Source organism: Scardinius erythrophthalmus, assembly GCF_964197995.2.
Source record: "Scardinius erythrophthalmus genome assembly, chromosome: 25".
NCBI classification, from domain to species: Eukaryota; Metazoa; Chordata; class Actinopteri; order Cypriniformes; family Leuciscidae; genus Scardinius; species Scardinius erythrophthalmus.
This window is the reverse complement of record NC_138245.1, coordinates 9,813,568-9,836,099: the sequence shown is the minus strand read 5'-3', so window position 1 is coordinate 9,836,099 and position 22,532 is coordinate 9,813,568. Positions and strand designations below refer to the sequence as shown.

Below are 22,532 nucleotides of genomic sequence, written 5' to 3'. Positions count from 1 at the left end.
AGATTTTCCTGGTTAAATAAAGGTCAAATAAATAAAATAAAAAATTAAATCATTCAAAGAATGAAATATTTAACAATTAATAAACATTTATGACAAAAATACTATGACATGTAAATGATTTAATTCCTTCATTGACTGAAGAATTAAAACAGAATCAGATGCTTTTGCTTGATGATTTAGCTGCTTCGTTTTACTGTGCCAGCTTTTTCCAAGCAAAACAAAGTGGAACATTCTATGTTGCCATGAACAACATTTTCAACTTGATAATTAAATTCCACAGTCAGGGATCCTGAGATCCTTACAACCGTGTTTCTACAAACACTTTCTGGATTGCGAACCCCAGTTCTTTTCAGAACTGATGTTTGTTGATATTCTGTTTGGAATTCTACAAATGTGAATTCATTCATACCGTTGTATATATATTTTTTTGTTGCTTAGTGTAAAATGGAAATGCATGGTAATTGTATTGCCTATACATGTAAGCACAAAACATTTTGGTTTATAATTATTTAATGTGTTTTAGAACTGCAGGAGACACAATATCTGCATTAATCAAAAAAGAAAAAAACAAACAAACCATAGCCTGTGTTTGTTCAGGATTTGAACCCATGTCATTGACATTGGTGGCCAATGCTCTACCACTCGACTACGAATTAACTTTCTGCGAAATGCCCTGAAGTTCCCTTTTCCAGCAGTAACCAGCGTGTCCGAGCACGCTAGAGAGAAGCGCTCTTCATTCGTCTCAAACAGCAATAGTAAAAATATCACTGTTCCACCTAAAAATCCACCGTTTCTGTCGTTTTATTTATTTGATGGCATAATTGTACAGTATGTTGGGATGGAGGCGCCAGAACTGCAACTGATATTCTATCTACAATATTGCACTATCTATCGCACTACACCACGATATTACGAGATTTCTTCAAAAGCAGATCGTGGAGACGTTTTAATTGTTCACAATCAAAAATTGTCATATCGCACCCCCCCACACTACATATATTATATTGATTATATATTGTCAGTAAATTTCATAGCTTGTAATATATCCCACAGCCAAACTTGAATCCACATGTTCATGACTTCATCTTGTTTTTTTGAACAGGTGGTGAAGCGAGCTGTGGCTAGCCAGAAAGACCAACCAGAGGCTGTGGAGAGGGCAGAAAAGTTTCGGCAGAAATACCGTCACAAACTCCAGACTCTTCGGCACCAGCCTTTGTAAGAGCATCATGAACCTAAAGCCTCTGCTTTGGCTCATCACGGGTTCATTCTTCAGCCTGACTGTATTTGTGGCTTAATATTCAACAAGATCTTAGTAGCAATTAGGATGATTTATGAGTTACAGTCTTGTAGTGTGTGTGTGTGTGTGTGTGTGTACTTGAGTGTTGCTGGATGAGTGTTTCTCTCTTCTAATGTAGCTTGCCTCTCCTCTCATCTCTAGTGCTTATGGATCCCTCACCGTCAGAAGTCTTTTAGACACAAGAGAACACTGTTTAAACGAGTTCAACTTTCCTGACCCCTACTCTAAGGTTTACATTGAATCCTCATTCACCTTGCCTGTGGTTTTTCAAATCACATCAGTTCCCCACAATCTGTCATTTAAAATCTTGTAAACATATTTTCTGTCATGAGATTGTTTCAATGTCTATCTTTGTGCATCTGTTTGTCTATTTTCCAGTGGTTAAACCATCATTTAAGATGAGTGTTTTAGTTGTTATTGGCCGATGGAGAATTATCTGATTCAGTCTGAATCTCTTATTTTCCTGTAGATCAAGCAGAAAGAGAATGACATGGCCCTGAAATACTATCTGAAGGTGGTGAAGTCAGTAGAGGAGCTGAGCTGGGAGCAAAGGCAGTTCACTTTGGTCAAAGGCCTCCTGGCCGGCAACGTTTTCGACTGGGGAGCCAAAGCTGTGTCAGAGTGAGTGTACTAACAAATATGCCAGGGTTTTTTTTTTATTTGTTTTTTTGGGGGCTATATTCTTATTTTTTATTTGTTTTTCAGCGTGCTTGAATCAGATCCAGACTTTGGGTTTGAACAAGCAAAACAACAATTACAAGGTATGAAAACTTTTAAACTGTCACATAATAATGATAAAATATTGAATCACAAATTATTTTTTGACTGATAAATGATAAACATATATATGTTTGTACTCTACCGGTCAAAAGTTTGGAATAATCGAAATTTATTTGATCAAAAATACACTGAAAAAAATAATATTATTACAATATTATTATTAAATATTATTGCATTCAAAAGAACAGTTGTCTATTTTATCTATGGCAAAGGTGAATTTTCAAGGTTTTTCCGGGATTAAAAATGGTCTTCGGTGGTGGTGGATGAACACCGTCATCCACACACACAGTACAAAGTAAATCCACAATAAATGCAAAGAAACAGTTTGTAATATTAACTTATCCTATTTTTTCATGAAATAAAAAATAATCAAGGTCGGGCCAGATCATAAAACAAAGTGCTTAGAACTATCTGTAAATGTATATATAAAAAGTCACTGAGTGACTGATTTGAAGGTTAGTAATATAATGAACAACAAAGTAACACATTACATAGAAACAGTGGCAGGTTTAATATTTTGCATTCAGACTCCAAGACTTAATGCACAGATCATTTGCCATACAGTATCAGATTGGTGTATTTCGTCTATTGCTAAGGTTATCACTGTCAATCGATTCAATCGTACATTTAAATACAGTTGTCAATTCAGAAACTTTGCAATGTGTATGGAAGTAAAATAATGTCAAATGTTTTTGAAATAAAAAAGCCTGTTGAATTGCACTACTTGAAAAAAAGAGGCATTTCATTAACCATGCTTGCATTTTAATGCATTGTATTTTTAGGGCTTGCATTTTTATGGGCTGAAATTCAACATGGTTGAATATTTAAGCTGTGAATATTTCAATTAAAAATTTTTCAAACACATTTTCATTATTAAAAATTCAATAATCCATATTCAGCTTTCATATTTCACTTCCAAAATATTCAAACTGTTTAAAAATACAACCTATAATATTCAACAGGCAATTTTCGGTCCATTTTATTTCGCTTTGCAAATTCGCTTCCACAAATTCAGAAGAGAAGAGAAAGTGTTAGTATTAATTGATCAAGTGTTGATTTTATGCCAGTATATCACGAAACGCTCAGCATGAAACTTTGTGCGTTAAGTTCATATTCTGAGTCCATCTGCTTGCCTGTAGCCTATATAGTAGCCTACAGCCTACTTCCCAAATAAGTTGCGAGTTTGGTCTTTTATATCACTGTATTAGTCCATTAAGCTACATTAAGCGTTTTGTCCCAACGGAAGGGGAATCCTAGCCTGACTACGTCAGACTTCGAAGGCTACTTCCGCTCAATTTCAGTTCGCTTCTGTACTGTTCTGTCTACGAAGCAAAGCGAAGTAGCAGAGTTTGGTATTACCAGGCTAGGGGAATCCTTGAGTATGAGGTATTGAGGGAAACCGATCATAGAGAAAGCTGATAACATGTAGGCTACACAGGGAAAGTAACAATGAAGTTATTGAATGAAACATAAACACAGCTTTTGTGTGTTTATCATCTTTTCCGCATATATACTGACACAGATAATCATTTTCATTTTATGAATGAATTACTTGCTCTAACTGTTGCTGGTCTTCGTCAACAACACGCGCTTTTGCACCTGAGATCGACTAACAGCAGATGGAGAGTATGCTCTGTAATCTACTGCTTTTCCTGCAGTTCCTGGATGTCAATGTTGAATTTACTGTCGAATTTGAACCATTGAATTTGTGGAAGCGAATTTGCAAAGCGAAATAAAATTTAAACGGTTTGAATATTTTGGACGTGAAATATGAAAGGTGAATATGGATTATTGAATTTTTAATAATGAAAATGTGTTTGAAATGTTTTTAATTGAAATATTCACAACTTAAATATTCAACCATGTTGAATTTCAGCCCATAAAAATGCAAGCCCTAAAAATACAATGCATTAAAATGCGAGCATGGTTAATGCAATGCCTATTTTTTTTTTCAAGTAGTGTGATTCAACAGGCTTTTTTATTTCAAAAACATTTGACATTATTTTACTTCCATAAATGTGTAGTTACGGTAGCAGCATGAATATACAGTGCTTAACAAATTTATTAGACCATCACCCAATGTAAGGTTTGAGCCACAGCTGCCCTAAACTAACAGTATTGGTGATTACCAAAATAATTTTTATGTTTCTGTAATGGTTAATCCACCAGTATGTGTAAGCTTTTTAGTCACAGTTGGCCAAGTCAAAGTCCAGACTTGAATCCTATTGAACAAATTTCTGATTTAGTGGATTCAAAGATAGATTGCACAAAAGTTTAATTAAAAGTCTTTGCAAACAACTAGAAACTTTTTGGAAGTCAATAACAACAGAGAATGTGGAAAAGCAATGCGAGCAAGAATCCAAGCTGTTATCAAGGCCAAAGGACTTTTGGTTATGTTTGAATAAAGACTATTTAGTTGTTTCAGTTTGTTAATTGCCTAATAAATGACAATACAATTTTTAGTTTTAAACCAGTTTTTGACAGATTCCTAAAATATTTTTTTCTCTGTATTATGACAGGTGTGTGTGTGTGTAGCATCTCACAGTGAGTACACAACAAACATTTTAGTATCTACTTAAGGGACAATACTATAGAAATGAAACTTGGAAAGATTTTAGAGTAGTCAATGTGCTGCTTGTATAGCAGTATATATAACTGAGCATACAGCCATTATTGTCAAAATAGGTGGCAACAAAAGTGAGTACACCCTAAGTGATAATAGCTGTATGTCTTTTAACCATGCAAAGCCACATGTCCTATTCATCATGTTTATGTTTTTTGTCTGCTTGACAGGACCATACAAATTGTTATATCTTGTATTAGAGCAGTTGAAATTTGAGCTTTGAGTAAAATTCTTTCATACTGACCACTGAATGTTCAACAATGCACCTTATGGCAAAGAACTCTCTAAGGATTTAAGCAAGGATTTTTATCGCCTAGGATATAAGAAGATTGGTAACACCCTGAAACTGAGTTACAGTACAGGCCAGGCCAGGGTCATACAGAGGGTTTCCAAGACGGGTTCCACTCGGAACAGGCCTCGCAAGGGTCAATCAAGAGTCCTCGTGCTGTGCGTCAGGTGCAGAAGCTGGCTTCAAAAAACAGATGCATGAGTGCTGCCAGCATTGCTTTAGATGTTGCAGAAGCGGAAGGTCAGCTTGTCAGTGCTCAGACCATATGCCGCACACTGCAACAAGTCGGTTTGCATGGCCGTCATTCCAGAAGGAAGCCTCTTCTGAAGCTGGCTCACAAGAAAAACTGCAAACAGTTTGTGTGTCCAGAATGTGTGGCGATGTCCTGGTGAGGAGTACCAAGAAAATTGTGGCTTGCCTAGTGTCAAGCATGGTGGTGGTAGCATCATGGTCTGGGGCTGCATGAGTGCTGCTGGTACTGGGGAGCTGAGCTTCATTGAGGGAAACCATTGATGGATTCCAATATGTACTGTGACATTCTGAAGCAGAACATGATGCCTTCCCTTCAGAAACTGTGCCGACCCCAAACACACCGCCAAGATGACAACTGCCTTGCTGAGGAAGCTGAAGGTGAAAATGATGGAGTGACCAAGTATTTCTCCAGACCAGAGACCTATTGAGCACCTGTGGGCTCAAAATCCTCAAGCGGAAGGTGGAGAAGCGCCATGTGTCTAACATCCAGCAGCTGCGTGATGTCATTATGGAGGTGTGGAAGAGGATCCCAGCAACAACCTGTGCAGCTCTGGTGAATTCCATGCCCAGGAGGATTAAGGCAGTGCTAGATAGCAATGGTGTTCATACAAAATATTGACACTTTGGACACAGTTTTGACATGTTCACTTAGGGTGTACTCACTTTTGTTGCCAGCTATTTTGACAATAATCGCTGTATGTTGAGTTATTTTCAGAGGACAGTAAATGTATACTGCTATCCAAGCAGCACAATGACTACTTTAAAATCTATCCAAGTTTCATTTCTATGGTATTGTCCTTTGAGAAGATACACTAAAATGTTTGCTGAAATGTAAGTGGTGTACTACTCTCTGTATATACAGTATATATATATATATATATATATATATATATATATATATATATATATATATATATACATGTATGTATGTATGTATGTATGTGTGTGTGTGTGTGTGTGTGTGTGTGTGTGTGTGTGTGTGTGTGTGTGTGTGTGTGTGTGTGTGTGTGTGTGTGTGTGTGTGTGTGTGTGTGTATGTATGTGTGTATGTGTGTATGTGTGTGTGTGTGTATGTATGTGTGTGTGTGTACGTATGTGTGTGTGTATGTATGTGTGTATGTATGTATGTGTGTATATATATTTTTTTATTAATAATAAGAATAATAATTATAATTATACAATGCGAGGGATACAAAGCTGCACTCTTGCGAATACTCCCATTAAAATCAATGAAGCTGTACAATGAATCTCTTATTGACATCGTGTTTATACTTGGTTATAATGGAAGGATTCGAGAGCATGCAGAACTCGTGCTGAACAAAATCTCTGCCACCTTGAGCGGTGTTGAGCGGATTAAATAGCTGATTGGCCATTATGTTCACATGCTCAAAAGAACACTCACTGGAGTGTTTTAAAGCAGCCTGCTATCAGCGGTAAAGGTACAGCAGAGCAGCAGGTATCACCACATTAAATGATCAAATAAATCTTTGGTGGGACAAAGATTCATTTTAGCATCTGCCAAAATACTTTCAATGCATGAAAAACCATGACGAGTCTTCAGTGTCATATGGCCTTTCAGTAATCATTCTAATATACTGATTTGGCAAAGAAACATTTCTTATTTTCAGTGTTGAAAACAGGTGTGCTGTTATTTTCTTTCTTTCTTTACTTTAAAAAAAAAATAAGAAAGAAGTTAATACTTTTTCTGTAAGGATGCATTAAATTGATCAAAAGTGACGATAAAGAAATTCATTATGATAAACCTTTCTCTTTCAAATAAAAGCTGTCCTATTAAATTCTATTCATTAAAGAATCCTGAGAAAAATGTATCACGGTTTCCACATAAATATAAAACCGTTTTCAACATTGATAATAATAAGTCCCATTTTTAATAATTGAGCACTAATAATAATTGAAAACAACTGAGCACTAAATCAGCATATTAGAATGATTTCTGAAGGATCATGTGACACTGAAGACTGGAGTAATGACTGATGAAAATTGATCTTTGCCATCACAGGAATAATTATATTAAAATATATTAAATAGAATAGAATTGAATATATATATATATTAACGTTGAAAACTGTTGTTTTACATTGTAATCATATTTCACGATATTACTGTTTCTACTGTTTTTGATCAAATAAATAAAAACAAAAAACTTTACAAAAATTACAAACTTTTCACCAGTATCTATGTATTTTGATACCTTAAAGTTTTCTATATACTGAACCTTTTATATTCCCAGAAAGGCCATGGCTTGTGGATGCCTACAATCAATGGATTGAGAGAATGAAGGTCAGATCTTAAATCGACAATGACTTTAAGTCATTGAACTTTAAACTTTATGGTTAGCTGCACTCATACACTGTTCAAACAAGGAGCGATATGATAGTATCTCTTCTATTTTAATAAGCACTTATCCGTAAAAAAAAAACACAACAGGACATTGGGTCTCATTTACACACATAGTTGTGTGTACTGTAAAATCTAATCTAAAATCAAGCTAAAATGTATTCTAAATGTACACATGCTATTTATAATGCCCAGAGAGGGGCATTAAAAATAAATGTAAAGTATTTAAAAGCAAGACATTGATAAGATGTGGATTATTACAAATCTGATATGTAGTATGTTAAGTTGTTATACAAAGGTTTTTTTTTTTTTTGACAAAAAATTAATTTTATTTTAACAATAAATTAAATAAAGCATGTCAATAACATGCTGTGGGCACACACCCCCTCATTTAGAATAATCTGTATTAGATGTCGATTTATAATGGATCTTGTCAATACCAACTAAAGTGAGATAACTGGTCGGGAAACCAGTTTATTGACTTAATAGTTTTTTTTTGTATTATTACTTATATGAATTAAAACTTTCCTCACAAAATGCTGAAAGATATTACAAAATGAACAATGACTTCACCTTAAAAAAACACATATATTTCATTGTAATAGTTTCAATTTACATGCCACCGCACAACCTACACATCCCAGCATAAACGCTCCCAATAAATTATTTGTTATTAAAGCATCTACGTTCACCAACCACTGTTAGTTTTAACAGAAAATCAGGCATACTGTATGTGGGCTTTTGTATGCGTGCAAAAGAGCAGTCGCTTTATATTCACTAAAAAGCTATCACTCTCCTTAGCTCATTGCGATTTCACAAAGTTCTGAAAGTTTCACAATGAAACTCTTATTTACATATTTTCTACACTTTGTAATAATGAGAGGATTTGCGAGCGTGCAGAACCCAGAATACATTCATCGCTCAACGCCGGCCTTTTTATTCAGTGCTAACTTAAACACCTCTGATTGGCCATTGAGTTGACCCCTCCCAACCCCCACCTCCACCCCACGGGTTAAAGTTATGACATACTGCAGTTATTACGTTTGGCTGAAATGCTTGTGTTGAAATATTTTATAGTCTACCAATGATGAAACTGGGCTAGATATAATTTTTTTGTGAAAGAGGAACATAAGTAGTGAGCCCTTTGAGCTCATTATGATCACTATGTGGTTTTCAATTTGTCCAAATTTATTTCTATAGCACATTTAAAAGCAACAGAGTTGCACCAAAGTGCTGTACAATACAACGTTGAGCATACAGTATCAAAAGAAAGCATTAAATAAAACTTGCAGCATACAAATTATAAACACATGAAACAGAATACAATCAGAAAACTTCAACATAAAACCCTTAAACTAATCTTAATTAAAATAATTTGCATAACAGTGACTAAAAAATATCTATTTTAGATATGGGAATGGCATATTTTGAGTTTTGATATTTGGTGTATGGTCATTTGGCTACTTTTAGGCTATTTTTGATTGGCCATTGTGGTTAGTTTTGTTGCGAAGACCTGGCAACCCTGTTCATTGTTGATGGACAAAGGAGAGCAAGAACACAGAAATAAAATGATGTCATGTCTTTTTTAAATGCATATTTGAAAATGTAACATTTAAACAATCTATGAAGTCTTCCCGGTCTTGATTGAACACTGTGCCTGCTGGCTTTCTTTTACAGGGTCCTCCTCATAAATGTGCATTGTTTTTCGTAGATAATAGTGGAATAGACATTATTCTTGGGGTTTTCCCTTTCATTAGAGAACTCCTCATCAGAGGCACAGAGGTAAGTTAACAACAATATGTCTCAGAATAAAATTTTAATTGTTGGCTATTCTCAATGTGTTCTTTGAGTTTTAGTTACACATCTGAGTATGTTGACTTTTAGGTTGTGCTTGCCAGTAACTCAAGCCCTGCCCTAAATGATGTCACTAACAGTGAGCTGCAGATCCTGACTGAGAGAATAGCCGCCATGGACCCTGTCATTCAGTGAGTTATTATCACTTATTACCAGTGGTGAAAAGGTTTACAAAAAATGTTTTAATCACTTGAGTGTAGATAATGTAACATGAGAATGGCAGTCAGTCTTTGTGCACATCAATAGAACGAGTTTGTGTGTATGTTTGTGCACTCTGTCTCAAGTCACTCGTCATAGAGCTATTTTGTGACAAACGATGCCCATTGTTTGTTTTATTTTTTAATATATAAATGTTTTTTACTATGAAATAGCTAGTTTAATAGGCTTTGTAAAAAGGCTTAACCATTTGAATTGTGCCTTGGATTATATTTTTTCATACCAAATAGCACAAACACATTTTACAGAACTTCTAAGCATACCTCTTTTTTTTTTTTTTTTTTTTTATCTCCAAAAATGGAGTATGTTTGCTGCAATATCATAGAAAAAAAAGCCTGTATAATAATATAATAACAGAGATGTTATATATCAAATGTTAAATTATTAGTTTTTAACTGAAAAAAATTTAAATATCATATAAATGTACAGTTGTATCATTAATTTTACAGTGTGGTGCTCTCTATCTATCTATCTGTCTGTCTGTCTGATATATCTATCTATATATATATATATATATATATATACATATACATATACATATACATATACATATAGATACACTACTGGTCAAAAGTTTTAGATCGGTAAGATTTTTTATGTTTTTAAAAGAAGTCTCTTCTGCTCACCAAGGCTGCATTTATTTGATAAAAAAAAAACAGTATTATTGTGAAATATTATGACAATTTAAAATGACTGTTTTCTATTTTGATATATTTTAAAATCTAATTTATTCCTCAGATGAAAGCTGAATTTTCAACATCATTACTCCAGTCTTCAGTGTCACATGATCCTTCAGAAATCATTCTAATATGCTGATTTTATGCTCAAAAAACATTCATTATTATTTTCAATATTGAAAACAGTTGTGTACATTTTTTTTATTTAAAATAGAATATTTTCTAACATTATAAATGTCTTTACTGTAACTTTTGATCATTTAACTCATCCTTGATGAATAAGGGCTGCACGATTAATCGCAATTTGCATGTAATCGCACTTAAATCGAGATGGCTTATCGTGATTTTAAAATCGCAAAGGCTGCGATTATTTTTTTTTATGCGCAGTTTGTCATTGATGTACGGCTCTGTAAACGCTGCTCCATCTGAAAGCACTGTGAGTGAGTCACATAACGTGCATTTGAAAAAACAACACGCGTCAAACATCTTTCCAAAACATGAAAAGCATTTATGAACCTCTTGTCCAACAACAGACAACATTTAATAACATGCATTTACTCCAAACTCACTTCATAACGACAGCTGAGCTCCTCCTTCTGTGGGATGATGAGCTTCTTACACAGAATAAGGCAGTCGTGTATTTATAAGTCATGTTTAATCAAAGTGTTTCAATCTTCTGTTTATTCAGCTACAGTGATAGGGATTTCCTGGAATGATGCGCATTAAAGCCCAATTTATACTTCTGTGTCGAACTTACGCCGTAGCTACGTCGTAGGCTGTGTGTAGCGCGCGTACCTTTCGGCGTACCCTGACGTGCACCTCTCCAAAAATGTAACAACGCGTCAACTCTACGCGGACGCAAGCGCTGTGATTGGTCTGCTAGGACCGCTCCCTCGGGTTTCACATGCTCCCTCTGCGCGCGTGAACGCGGACAACGACGCAGAAGTATAAATGAAAACCAACGCGTTGCCTACAGCGTAGAGGCTCCGATTTTATTGCGCTTAATTGTGCAGTTTTCCCCCAAAAATAAAATTGAAATTCTTACTGACCCCAAACTTTTGAAGGGTAGTGTTTAATGTTACAAAAGCTTACCATTTCAGATAAATGCTGTTCTTTTGAACTTTCTATTCATCATAGCATCAAATAAAATGTAAAAAACTGTTTTCAACATTGATAATAATCAGAAATGTTTCTTGAGCATCAAATCATCATATTAGAATGATTTCTGAAGGATCATGCGACACTGAAGACTGGAGTAATGATGCTGAAAATTCAGCTTTGATCACAGGAATAAATTACACTTAACTATATATTCACATAGAAAACAGCTGTCTTAAATTGTAATAATATTTCACAATATTACTGTTTTTGTTTGTATTTTTAATCAAATAAATGCAGCCTTGGTGAGCAGAAGATACTTCTTTTAAAAACATTAAAAATCTTACCGATCTAAAACTTCTAACTTTTGACCGGTCCGGTAGTGTATATATATTTATTAATATCTGATACATCAGGGTTTTATGGCTCATATAGTATGACGTGAGATTATGGAGCTCATAAAAATTGAGATTTTATAACAGTATAGCAGACTACTTGCATAAAATACAATTGGTTTTTCAGCAAAGTTTTGATAATGTTGATGATTTAGAGGCCTTAGAATGTTGTGAATCAAATATAATACAGTAGGTTTTAAAAGGTTGAAGCTTATTATATTGTGATAGTTTTTTATTTGAATATTGTGAACTGTTACACCATTATTCTTTACACCATACTGCTATAACATGGTAACAGCACATTGACCATGTTTCCATTTTTCCTTTTTTCAGGGCTGCACTCAAAGAGGACAGACTTGCTTTGGTGCAGAATGGTTCTAGTTCTCCTTGTTTAGACCTGAGGTATAATAAGTTTCCCCCATAGGCCTATTTGTTGGAGTGTATCAGACTTCCCTCTGCTTAAAACCATGTCATTTCCCTTTATTTTTCATACTTCAGTCGCCTGGACAAAGTCCTGGCCACAGTCGTCAGGGAGCGTGGCACAGATCTGGTGATCATTGAAGGTATGGGTCGGGCTATCCACACTAACTACTACGCCATGCTCAGCTGCGAGAGCCTTAAACTAGCCGTCATAAAGAACTCCTGGCTGGCCGAGCGTCTTGGAGGCAAGATCTTCAGTGTAGTTTTTAAGTACGAGGTCCCTCCAAAATCCTAAGGGCAACATTAGGGAAACTAAGAGGTTTTTAGAGGTGAAATGGCTAGTTCCGGAAGGAAAGAGCACTACTTGGTCCTCTGTGTTTCTTCTTGAGATTGACGTAATGATTGTATTTCAGGGTTTTCTTTTGCTTCATTAAAAAAAAAAAAAAAATCCAAATCAATAATAGAGATTGTGTGTGCTCTGAAATTGAATGTGCACGTCTGCTGTAACCTCCCTCATAACAATTGGATGACATCTGTAGGGGCTTTTTCTTTTGATGAGATTGAATTTTATTGTTCTCAGACCAGATTTCTGTTGCTGAATGATTCTCCATTGGATTCAGGATGGATTGCAATGACAAATATAACATTTTATGAAGTTTTGAATTAGCCCTAATCCTGCTGGCTTTAACAATGTATTTAAATGTATAAGCCTGGTAATTAAAAATGGGTCTTTCTTTTAGAACATCGATAAAAATCACAAAGAATATTGGCTTTTTTTTATTTCATTGCAGACTTATTTAGATGACACATTTTGTGTATTTCCTATTTTTGACAAGCAATCTGGTTTCAAATGTAACTGGTATGTTTCTAATTATTTCACTCATTGCTTTTGTTTGCTGCCATACTGAATCATATCTCATCCAGCTGGCATTGTCTTTTAATGGCTTGCTCCTCTGTTCCCATGACAGCATTTTGGAGTGACAATGATTTTCTGTTATTTTAATACATTAATAGTGGCGACCCAACTAAAGTGAATAACAAAAGCTTTCTGCCCAAAATAGCATGCTTGGGTTTTGGCAAAACTGAATAACTTTATGAATTCAGATTTTTTCTTCCACTGTCTGATTGCGATAGATAAAATGGTGTAACTATTTGAACAAACTCAGATATAAATAGACAAAATAACTTTTCTGAGTTGTGCATCCATTAACACTAGGTGTCAGGTTTTTTTTAATCATAATTAGTCCTATACTAATACCTTTTTTTGATAAAGGCAAATGCTAATGTGGTAGACTTTCAGGATTCTTTCTCCCTCTCTTTTTTTCTTTTTCTTTTAATTTATCAGGCGTAGGAAAAAATGACATGGAACAGAGCCTGCTTCAGATATTGCATCATTATAATGTACTGCATTTATCCTCAAATCTGATGCAGCTCTCGCTTTCTACCATCTGTGGAAATCTTTGTAATATAAAATCCATTTCAGGGTTGTACAGCTGCACAGCATTGCCTCACTATCACAGCTCTTTCTGGATGGGGGAGAGAGAGACCGAGTTTGTGTGTATGCGAAAGAGAAAAAGTCAATTTTAAGATAATCTATAACACAATCATTAGTTTGTGGGCACTAAATGTTAAAGCACAATATTTCAGGGATATGTTACAGAGTAAGAATCACATCGATTGTTTTTTTTATCATTCTGATTGATTGTTTGGTTCTCTCAATGTATAATTTATCTTATGTGTTTTGCATTATTTACATGTGTGTGTGGCCCCCAAAAACCAAAATGTGTCATAAATTGCTCACAAATTGGCAAGCTATAATGTATTTTAAGCACAGTGTTTACGCCATCATTCTGACTAAAGGTTTAGGACTGATGGTCTAGAATGTGACATTCTGGAGTCAATCAGTCGGGCAGTAGCTTTCAAAATATGCTCATCATGGACGTTGTGAAAACAAGAATCTCTCTCAGACTAAAGCTGTTTGTACAGTCCTCGTTTATCATCTGGCCAAAGGCTAACTTACTTTAGTAATGCGTACATTTTGTGAAATATTGTAAAATCAAGTGTAAATATAACGTAAACTTGTACATAAAATGTACTGTTTATTTGCCTTTATCTTGATGCATTCTCAAGATTTCAGAAAATTAATACTCACTTGACAATCACATGTAATTCTATGTCAAATATATTTTACACTGTCTTCACTCAGCTTGGGTCTCTTTAATCTCTGTATTTGTATTTGCTTTAGTATTGACCTGTCACCAAGGACTTTACCAGTTTTGTAGATTAGATTAGATAGATAGATCTTTAGAATCAACATAAAAGTGTTCACAACAGATTTTACTTCAGATGTGATGTATTTCTAAATGAAACTGATATACTGTGAGAATAGAGCAGGATTATATCCACTGATATCAAATATGTTTGAATGGCTGCCAGTATAAAAAAAAATGCTTTTATGTATCCAAATGTTGTAATTACAACATCTACCACCAGGGGGTTGCTGGACCAAAGCTAGCGGTCAAAATCTCAACCTCTTGACCCGGGCAGCGTTTCTCAAAAGCATCATAAGCCTAAGTAGATCATAGAACCGTTCCCACCAATGGTCTCTACGATCAACTTGGCTCATGATGCTTTTGGGAAACGCAGCCCTGGACTGCCTCATGAATCACATGACCAGCTGAGTAATATTTATTTTAGCTTGGTAACCATCATAAGCAAGCAAGCAAGCAAAAACACTTTCATATGTACTACTGTACACCCAAAGCGCTTTACAATCATATCAGGGAATCTCAGGGGATGGGGATTATTAGGAGGCCATGATTGGCAAGAGCCAATGGGTGGAATGTGGCCAGGGCACCGGGGTTACACCCCTACTCTTTTACGAGAAGTGCCATGGGATTTTTAATGACCACCGAGAGTCAGGACCTCCGTTTTACGTCTCATCCGAAGGACTGTGCTTTTTGACAGCATAGTGTCCCCGTCACTATACTGGGGCATAGGACCCACACAGACCAAAGGGTGAGCGCCCCCTGCTGGCCTCACTAACACCTCTTCCAGCAGCAACCTGGTTTTCTCAGGAGGTCTCCCATCCAGGTACTAACCAGGCTCAGCCCTACATATATACAGTGGGGAGAACAAGTATTTGATACACTGCCGATTTTTGCACTTACAAAGCATGTAGAAGTCTGTAATTTTTATCATAGGTACTCTACAACTGTGAGTAACGTAATCTAAAACAAAAATCCAGAAAATCACATTGTATGATTTTTAAGTAATTCATTTGCATTTTATTGCATGACATAAATATTTGATAAATCAGAAAAGCAGAAATTAATATCTGGTACAGAAACCTTTGTTTGCAACCATATATCATAAAATCATAAATCTTTCTTGAGCATCAAATCATCATGATTTCTGAATGATCATGTGACACTGAAGACTGGAGTAATGATGCTGAAAATTCAGCTTTGATCTCAGGAATAAATTACGCTTTACTGTATATTCACATAGAAAACAGCTGTTTTAAATTGGAATAATATTACAATATTACTGTTTTTGTTTGTATTTTTAATCAAATAAATGCAGCCTTGGTGAGCAGAAGATACTTCTTTTAAAAACATTAAAAATCTTACTGACCCCAAACTTTTGAACGGTAGTGTGTGTATATATATATATATATATATATATATATAACTATACACCCCTGTTAAAACAAGTTTTTTGTGTAGTAACAAAATTAAATAAAGATAAAATATATCAGAACTTTTGCAACTTTAATGTAAACATTACAACAACTGAAAACCAAAGTGACACATTTCAGAGCAAAAAGATAAAAAATAAACACTTAAATTAATAACTGCATAAATGTGCACACCCTTTTACAGTTTGCATATGTGGCTGTGTTCAGAATAAACTAATCAAGCTTATGTGAAATACACCTTTCTTCACTTGAAGTTATAGTCCGTGAGGCAGACCCCCAAATTTCAGAAATTAGTATCATGAGAGGGCACCAATGTTGCTCTTTTTTATTTAACAGAGGGATGTCACTGGACCACAAAAATGCATGATATAGCAATTCTTAGTGGGTAGCTTAAAGTACAAAAATCACCAATTTTATGTATGACCCTCCCAAAATTTGGCGAATTCCACGTAAGGTCAGTTATTTCTTTAATTCATTATTTTTGGTACCAAAACATTTATACTTGGTGATATCTAGGTTGGAATATCGTCAAAACTTTAACTTGTTTCATTAATATAGTTATTGTGATTATTTTTCTGAATAAATCATAGTGGTGGACAGCTTTCACTCATTGTTTTAAACTGAAGACCAGTCTGTCTATGCTTCCATGTAACAGCTAAGAATGGATTTAGCAATGTTATATATTATACAATTATTGATTAATCTATCAAGTCAATTCATTGTATGTTAATTACCATGGATAACTAAACAAAAAGTGAAGTGAATGCTAATTGCCCAAATTGTACATTTGTTGACTGTCCATGTACTGGTGCTTGAGATATCTTTATAATTGATGCACACACATATATGCAGAAACACACATAAACAGACATTTACTATATTACACTCCTGAAGGCAGACAATAAACATCAAATGAATTTACTGCTTGCAGAAATATGTATAAGGCTCAGGAAGAGAGATCTCCTCAAAAGAAACGGCCTAAAATTGAAAACAAGTGTTTAATACATTGCACTGAAGAGGACCCAGAGAAGAATTTAACGACACCAAAGGACTGGACTTCGTGGACAACATTGGTTAAGGCAGCAGAAATAAGGAATCATAAAGAAATATTAAATTTGGCTGAGAGTTTTTCTGAAGGAGAGGTTCCACAAATATGGTATCACAGGAGGTACCAGAGTCTCTTTACAATGAAAAGGGATTTGGAAACACTCAAAAGCAAGCCATTAGACATTACAACAGAAACAATGGCTCGAAGGTCCTAGAGCTCTAGTTCATTGGTGTATGAAATAATCTGCATCTTTTGTGAAAAGTCTTCAAATTTCAGACCAGGAACCAAAAGTAGAGAGCCGTTAATGCAGTCTGTGTCTTGGCAGTTTGATGCTGCAGTTAGAAATGCAGCTCTAGCCAACCAGGATAAAAGATTGCAGTTACTAGCAGTCCTTACATCTTGTGATGCCCCTTCAGAGAGGTCAGAAGTGTCTGATGAAGAAAACAGGTATAAAGCCACAGAAGCAGCTGCATTTGACGAGTTGTTTGAATACATATGGGAAGAACTGATGGAACATCCTTGTGTTATGAAGTTTACAATTCTCACATGCAGAATCAGAGAGTATATGCACAAACGTGGCGTTGATACTCTGATGGAATCAACGATAAAGAACCTCAGAAGACGACTAGAGGCAGAGTTTGGTGATTCCCTACATTTTTGCAAGTCTAACAATGGCAGGATACTGATGAATCCTGACACTTTGTCTATGGAGTATCTTGTTGTGGAGAACAGTGAAATACGTGACAAGCTTAGTCAAGAAACAACATATACAGACTGCATAGAGGAAACCGCTTTGATTCTACGCACGGCCATCAAGAAAGAGCAGCCGTCCGTATCATGGCCACTGAATCCTTCAGAACTTGATCAGAAATCAGTAAAGTTGGCTGGTGAAATCAACAAGTTTTTGGCTGTATTGCTGAGTGGCGACTCATTTGAAAAGGCTTCTGAAAAGGTACAAAGACTTGTCATGTCTTTTGGACAAGATATAACTTATGCAGTGACTCAAGGAAGAATAAGAATGCCCAAGCATATTTTGATTCCTTATACTATTAAGGCGCTTACAGGAAATGTTGAATTGATCCAAATGATGAATCGCCCGGGACACTCTGTATCTTACACTTTGTTAGAGGAGATAGATACAGCCTTGTGCCTGCAGAAATTAACCATGGCAGATGCTGCAGGTTTGGCTGTTCTTCCTAGCAACATAAAGCCCAATGTGCCTACGACATTAGGATGGGACAACATAGACAGAAACGAAGAGACATTGACTGGAGAGGGAACATCACATAGGATCAATGGAATTGCAGTCCAACCTTTGACAGAGGGTCCATCACTTCCACCAATGTCCTATGAAGTGCCCAAAAGGCAAAGAAGTATCAAAGATGTCATGCCTGAGAACCTACCTGTGTACAATGCCGGCGCTAAGGCCACAGCTCCTACCATGGTCAATGAAGAAGTAGATTATCAAGAATGCTGGAAACGGCCAGAATGAAGAATTTAGTATGGTTAGTCACCAGACTGCATGCTCAACAGAATCAACCTATTCCTGGGTGGACTGGCTTCAACATACGTACTAGATAGAATGTGACAGTTACTCAAAGTAGAATTGGATATCTTCCTACCATCAATGGCCCTGCCTCTGATATGGCAACTGTACATGAGATATTTGTGCAGTCTAATACTTGTATCAGGGAGAAGTTGACTCGTATCAGCTCCCACAATGTGAAGACACTCTATTCAAGCATGTACTTCGAGCTAATTATCAAGCTGGAATACGGCGACGTTGTCTGGAGGCTTGCCCTACTATCCCAAGCCCGGTGGGAAAGGGGTGGATAAAGAATGGCGACCTGGAGGTGGACTGGATGATTGGCCCAGCAGCTCCAGAGGCAGTGCTTGCCTTCATATCGTGCAAATATACACACTCATGCACTCTTCCAAAGTGTACCTGTCTAGCTAATGGTCTTAAAGTGTACAGACCTATGCAGACTGGATTGTGACAACAGAGAGCAGAATGATGTAATGGAAAGTGACATTGACATTGGTGGGGATGAAGATAATGATGACACAGACACTGAATAACTTTGTTACCTGTATGTGACTGAGGGGTTCTTAAAGCTGCTCATTTGTACACTCTAGTATTTGATACTCTGGACTTGTGGTTTAGTTTTCTTTAAAAGTTCTTCTTGGGGCTAATATCCAACTAGGTGGATGTTCATGAAAATATTTTCCTAAAAATGTTGGGAGATATATTGAACCATATTTGCAAAAAATATTATTTTGTGTTAAGAAATTTTCAAAATTGTGTTATATTTTCCTTAGTTTTTTGCATATTTTCTGTCCTAAAGAGCCTATATATGATTTTATTTTACTTTATTTCTTTTCACAGTGATATTTCATCATAAAAGAGGAATAGATATGTATATCTTATGTAAAGCAATAGATATGTAAATATAACAGTTTATCAATGCTGAGATTTATTTTTCATAATTTGATTTTTTCAGCACGTTTAAATGTAAAATTTATAATTTTATATTGTAAAATATATTGTAAAATGTATAATTTTCATACCTTAAGCTACCTAGATGGCACTGCTATCATGCATTTTTGTGGTCAGGGGGCATGCCTGTTTTGAAAAATAAACATTAGAATTGGTGCCCTTTTTGATAACAATTTTCTGCCTGCCTCACGGACTATTACTCTGATTAACTAAATAAATCTCAGCTGTTCTTTTCTGACATCTATTTTTGTTGCATGCGAGAGCCATGGGCCATAAAGAGCTTACAAAGTGTCGACAGGATCTCACTATTGAAAGGTATCGCTCAAGAGAGGGCTACAACATCAAGAAAATTCCAAAACATTAGATATACCATGGAGCACATTGAAGAAGGTCATCACCGAGTGGTGAAAATATGACACAACACTGAAATCAAGAACTGGGTATGCCTCCAAACTTGATAAGACACAGCTGGCCAGGGAGGCTGTAAAGAGGCCTATAGCAAATTCCAAGCCCGGCTAAAGGTTGCTAAAGCATATATCTGGTTTCTCAAAACTATGTGGAAATATGTGCTATGGTCTGATGAAACTAAGATTGAACATGTTTAGGCCAGAAATATAAGCAAAAGAATACCATACCAGTGTTGAGGAAGCTACTCTTAAACTGTAGTTTGACAAGCTACAAGCTAGTAAGTTGAAGTCGTTAAACTACAGTCAAGCTACACTTCTGGAAAAGTAGTTAGCTACACTACAAGTTACTATCAAAAAGTAGCTAGCTACATTGAAACTACTTTTTTTTTTTTTTTTGAACAACGTATATTATAAATAACTGAATAAGTGTCTGAGGAATGTTTTAAGTAAACTATTTAGTGTTTAAAACAATGCAATACAATATTGATTTCAAAGAATATTGTTTTACACACAATACTGAAATATCTCAGACTGTTTGTCAAAGTCAAAATATCTGTAGATATTCAGTTGGGCTTCACTCTCTTCACTCAGCCTACAGAAGACTATTTTTTTTGTGAATTGAAAAAAAAAAAATAATACAGTTGGATCAAATGGACAAAGTAATGATATATGACCTACTGTAGAATAGTTATAGGCTATTCACCGTATTTTATACAGGAGAATGAGTGATGTATGTTGTTGTGAATTTATATAAATTTACATTTAGATATTAACCATATTTAGCCCATTAGACATACCGTGTAATCATATGGATCCTTGATTAAATATCTGCTGTACTAATCACTATTTGTCACCATTGGCACTACTGCAACAGAACAGTGTCCTAGCATATTATGAAGACAAACACAATTGATCCCTTTTCTAAAATTTAAAATTTAGAAGAAAGAGACAATATTGTTGTTGTCTTTGATTAAATATCTGCTGTACTAATCACTATTTGTCACCATTGGCACTACTGCAACAGAACAGTGTCCTAGCATATTATGAAGACAAACACAATTGATCCCTTTTCTAAAATTTAAAATTTAGAAGAAAGAGACAATATTGTTGTTCACAAAAAGGTTATTTATTAACACCATTAATGAATTAGGATGACTTCCGTATGGCTTGCCACTCTTCTTTAACTGTTTTTCTATCCTCCTGTCAAAGTGCTCCCGCTCACTAAAAAAATAAATTAAAAAAAGAAGCAAAAGTTGGATAGTGGAAGAACATTTTTTTATTATTTTTAAATAATGGCATGATGTCATGTTTGACCATTTTTCCTTTAAAGTATCCTTACTGTACCTTATGTCAATGACAGGTCTTTGCAGAAATTTCTCCTCAGCCTCCAAGATGGACAGATGTCCCACAAAAGCCAGGGCACAGATGATGGACCACCAGAGAAAGAACTGAGATTGATCACACCCCAAATAAGCCAAGCATCATTTTGCATGTTTCGTTTTTTACAACAAAATCAAAAGTGCCTTTTCTATATTAAACACAGAAACTATTCTTTTTAGAGCAATGGTCTCACATTATGGATAAACTATTTGACAGTAAACACGTGACACGTAAAAATTTGAATCTGACACGATGCAGAGCACAGCTAACACACAAGACTTACCTCTGGAAAAAGGACAACCATAGTGAACTTGATCTTGTCACTGTGGGTGTGTGTGGGTGCTGTCCAGAATTGATGTCAAGTGAGTGTGGATTGCATCAATTTGCTTCTGATCTTGAAAGTACAACAGCACAGGCACTGTCTTGGTGGAACACTTGGAAAAAGTGTCAAGCCACTTTGATTTCTTTTGGCCACTGATGATGGACTGAAAATTGAAAAGGACATTAAAACCATGTCCATGTATGTCTCTGTAAGCCATTTATTTACTAGACAAGCTATTGGTTTGAAATGCAGTTAAAAAAAAGAGATGGGTGTTTATAGTTTACACAAGTTTAGAGAGAGAGCTTTTCATTACCCTAAGTAACTAAAGCAAACACACACCTTTATGAGAGGTGTGCGGTCAGAGTGATAAAACTCACATTAAGTGCACATAAATTTGAGTCCAGATCAGTAAGCTATTTTAAGAAAAATGTATATTAAGATATAAATTAGATAATAAGATCATCTCATTTATAAGAAACAACTCAGACCAAAATCTACAGTACATTTAAACCATATGGGACCAAAGTTTTTAATGTGGGTTTTATCATGTATGACATCGGTAATAATAAAAATATGTGAGTGAGTGTGCAGTTCAACTCTTTATGAGAGAGAGAGAGAGATACATATTGTACATACATATGCATATTATAAATGTGTCTTTTGTGTGTTCACACCAAAAAAAAAAAAAAAACAAGTTCCAATATCTACTGTAATGTTGCTCCAGAAACCATGTGGAGTATGTTTTAATACAAGGATCAAACAGGGAGGCCATCTCACGGAAGTTAAAGACAGACAACAAAATAAAATTAATTTTGAAAGTGAGTGAGACAGAGCAGGTAAAGAGAAGACTAGGGTCAGCTAAGCCTACACGGTTAGCAAAGTTTGAGCCAGACAGAACATCAACCTGACCTTCAAGTAC

General features: G+C 35.5%; 1 protein-coding gene across 10 annotated transcripts in view; it reads left to right on the top strand.

Annotated features, from left to right (window-relative positions):
- Positions 1–21,813, top strand: part of pank4 (pantothenate kinase 4 (inactive)) — a 50,866-nt gene extending 29,053 nt beyond the window's left edge. For 4 of the 10 annotated variants that reach the window (XM_081357824.1, XM_081357825.1, XM_081357822.1 and 1 more), the window contains exons 11-20: positions 1,103–1,215; positions 1,439–1,526; positions 1,767–1,918; positions 2,003–2,058; positions 7,493–7,542; positions 9,277–9,381; positions 9,484–9,584; positions 12,173–12,241; positions 12,338–12,402; positions 21,272–21,813. In XM_081357824.1, coding sequence (XP_081213950.1) covers positions 1,103–1,215; positions 1,439–1,526; positions 1,767–1,918; positions 2,003–2,058; positions 7,493–7,542; positions 9,277–9,381; positions 9,484–9,584; positions 12,173–12,241; positions 12,338–12,402; positions 21,272–21,363 — 891 coding nt within the window. In that variant the 3' untranslated portion in view covers positions 21,364–21,813. Of the gene's footprint in view, positions 1–1,102; positions 1,216–1,438; positions 1,527–1,766; positions 1,919–2,002; positions 2,059–7,492; positions 7,543–9,276; positions 9,382–9,483; positions 9,585–12,172; positions 12,242–12,337; positions 13,009–13,604; positions 14,464–21,271 lie in introns of those variants that run through there. The other 6 variants (XM_081357826.1, XM_081357819.1, XM_081357821.1 and 3 more) reach the window with 3 other exon arrangements.
- The last annotated feature ends 719 nt before the right edge of the window (positions 21,814–22,532 follow it).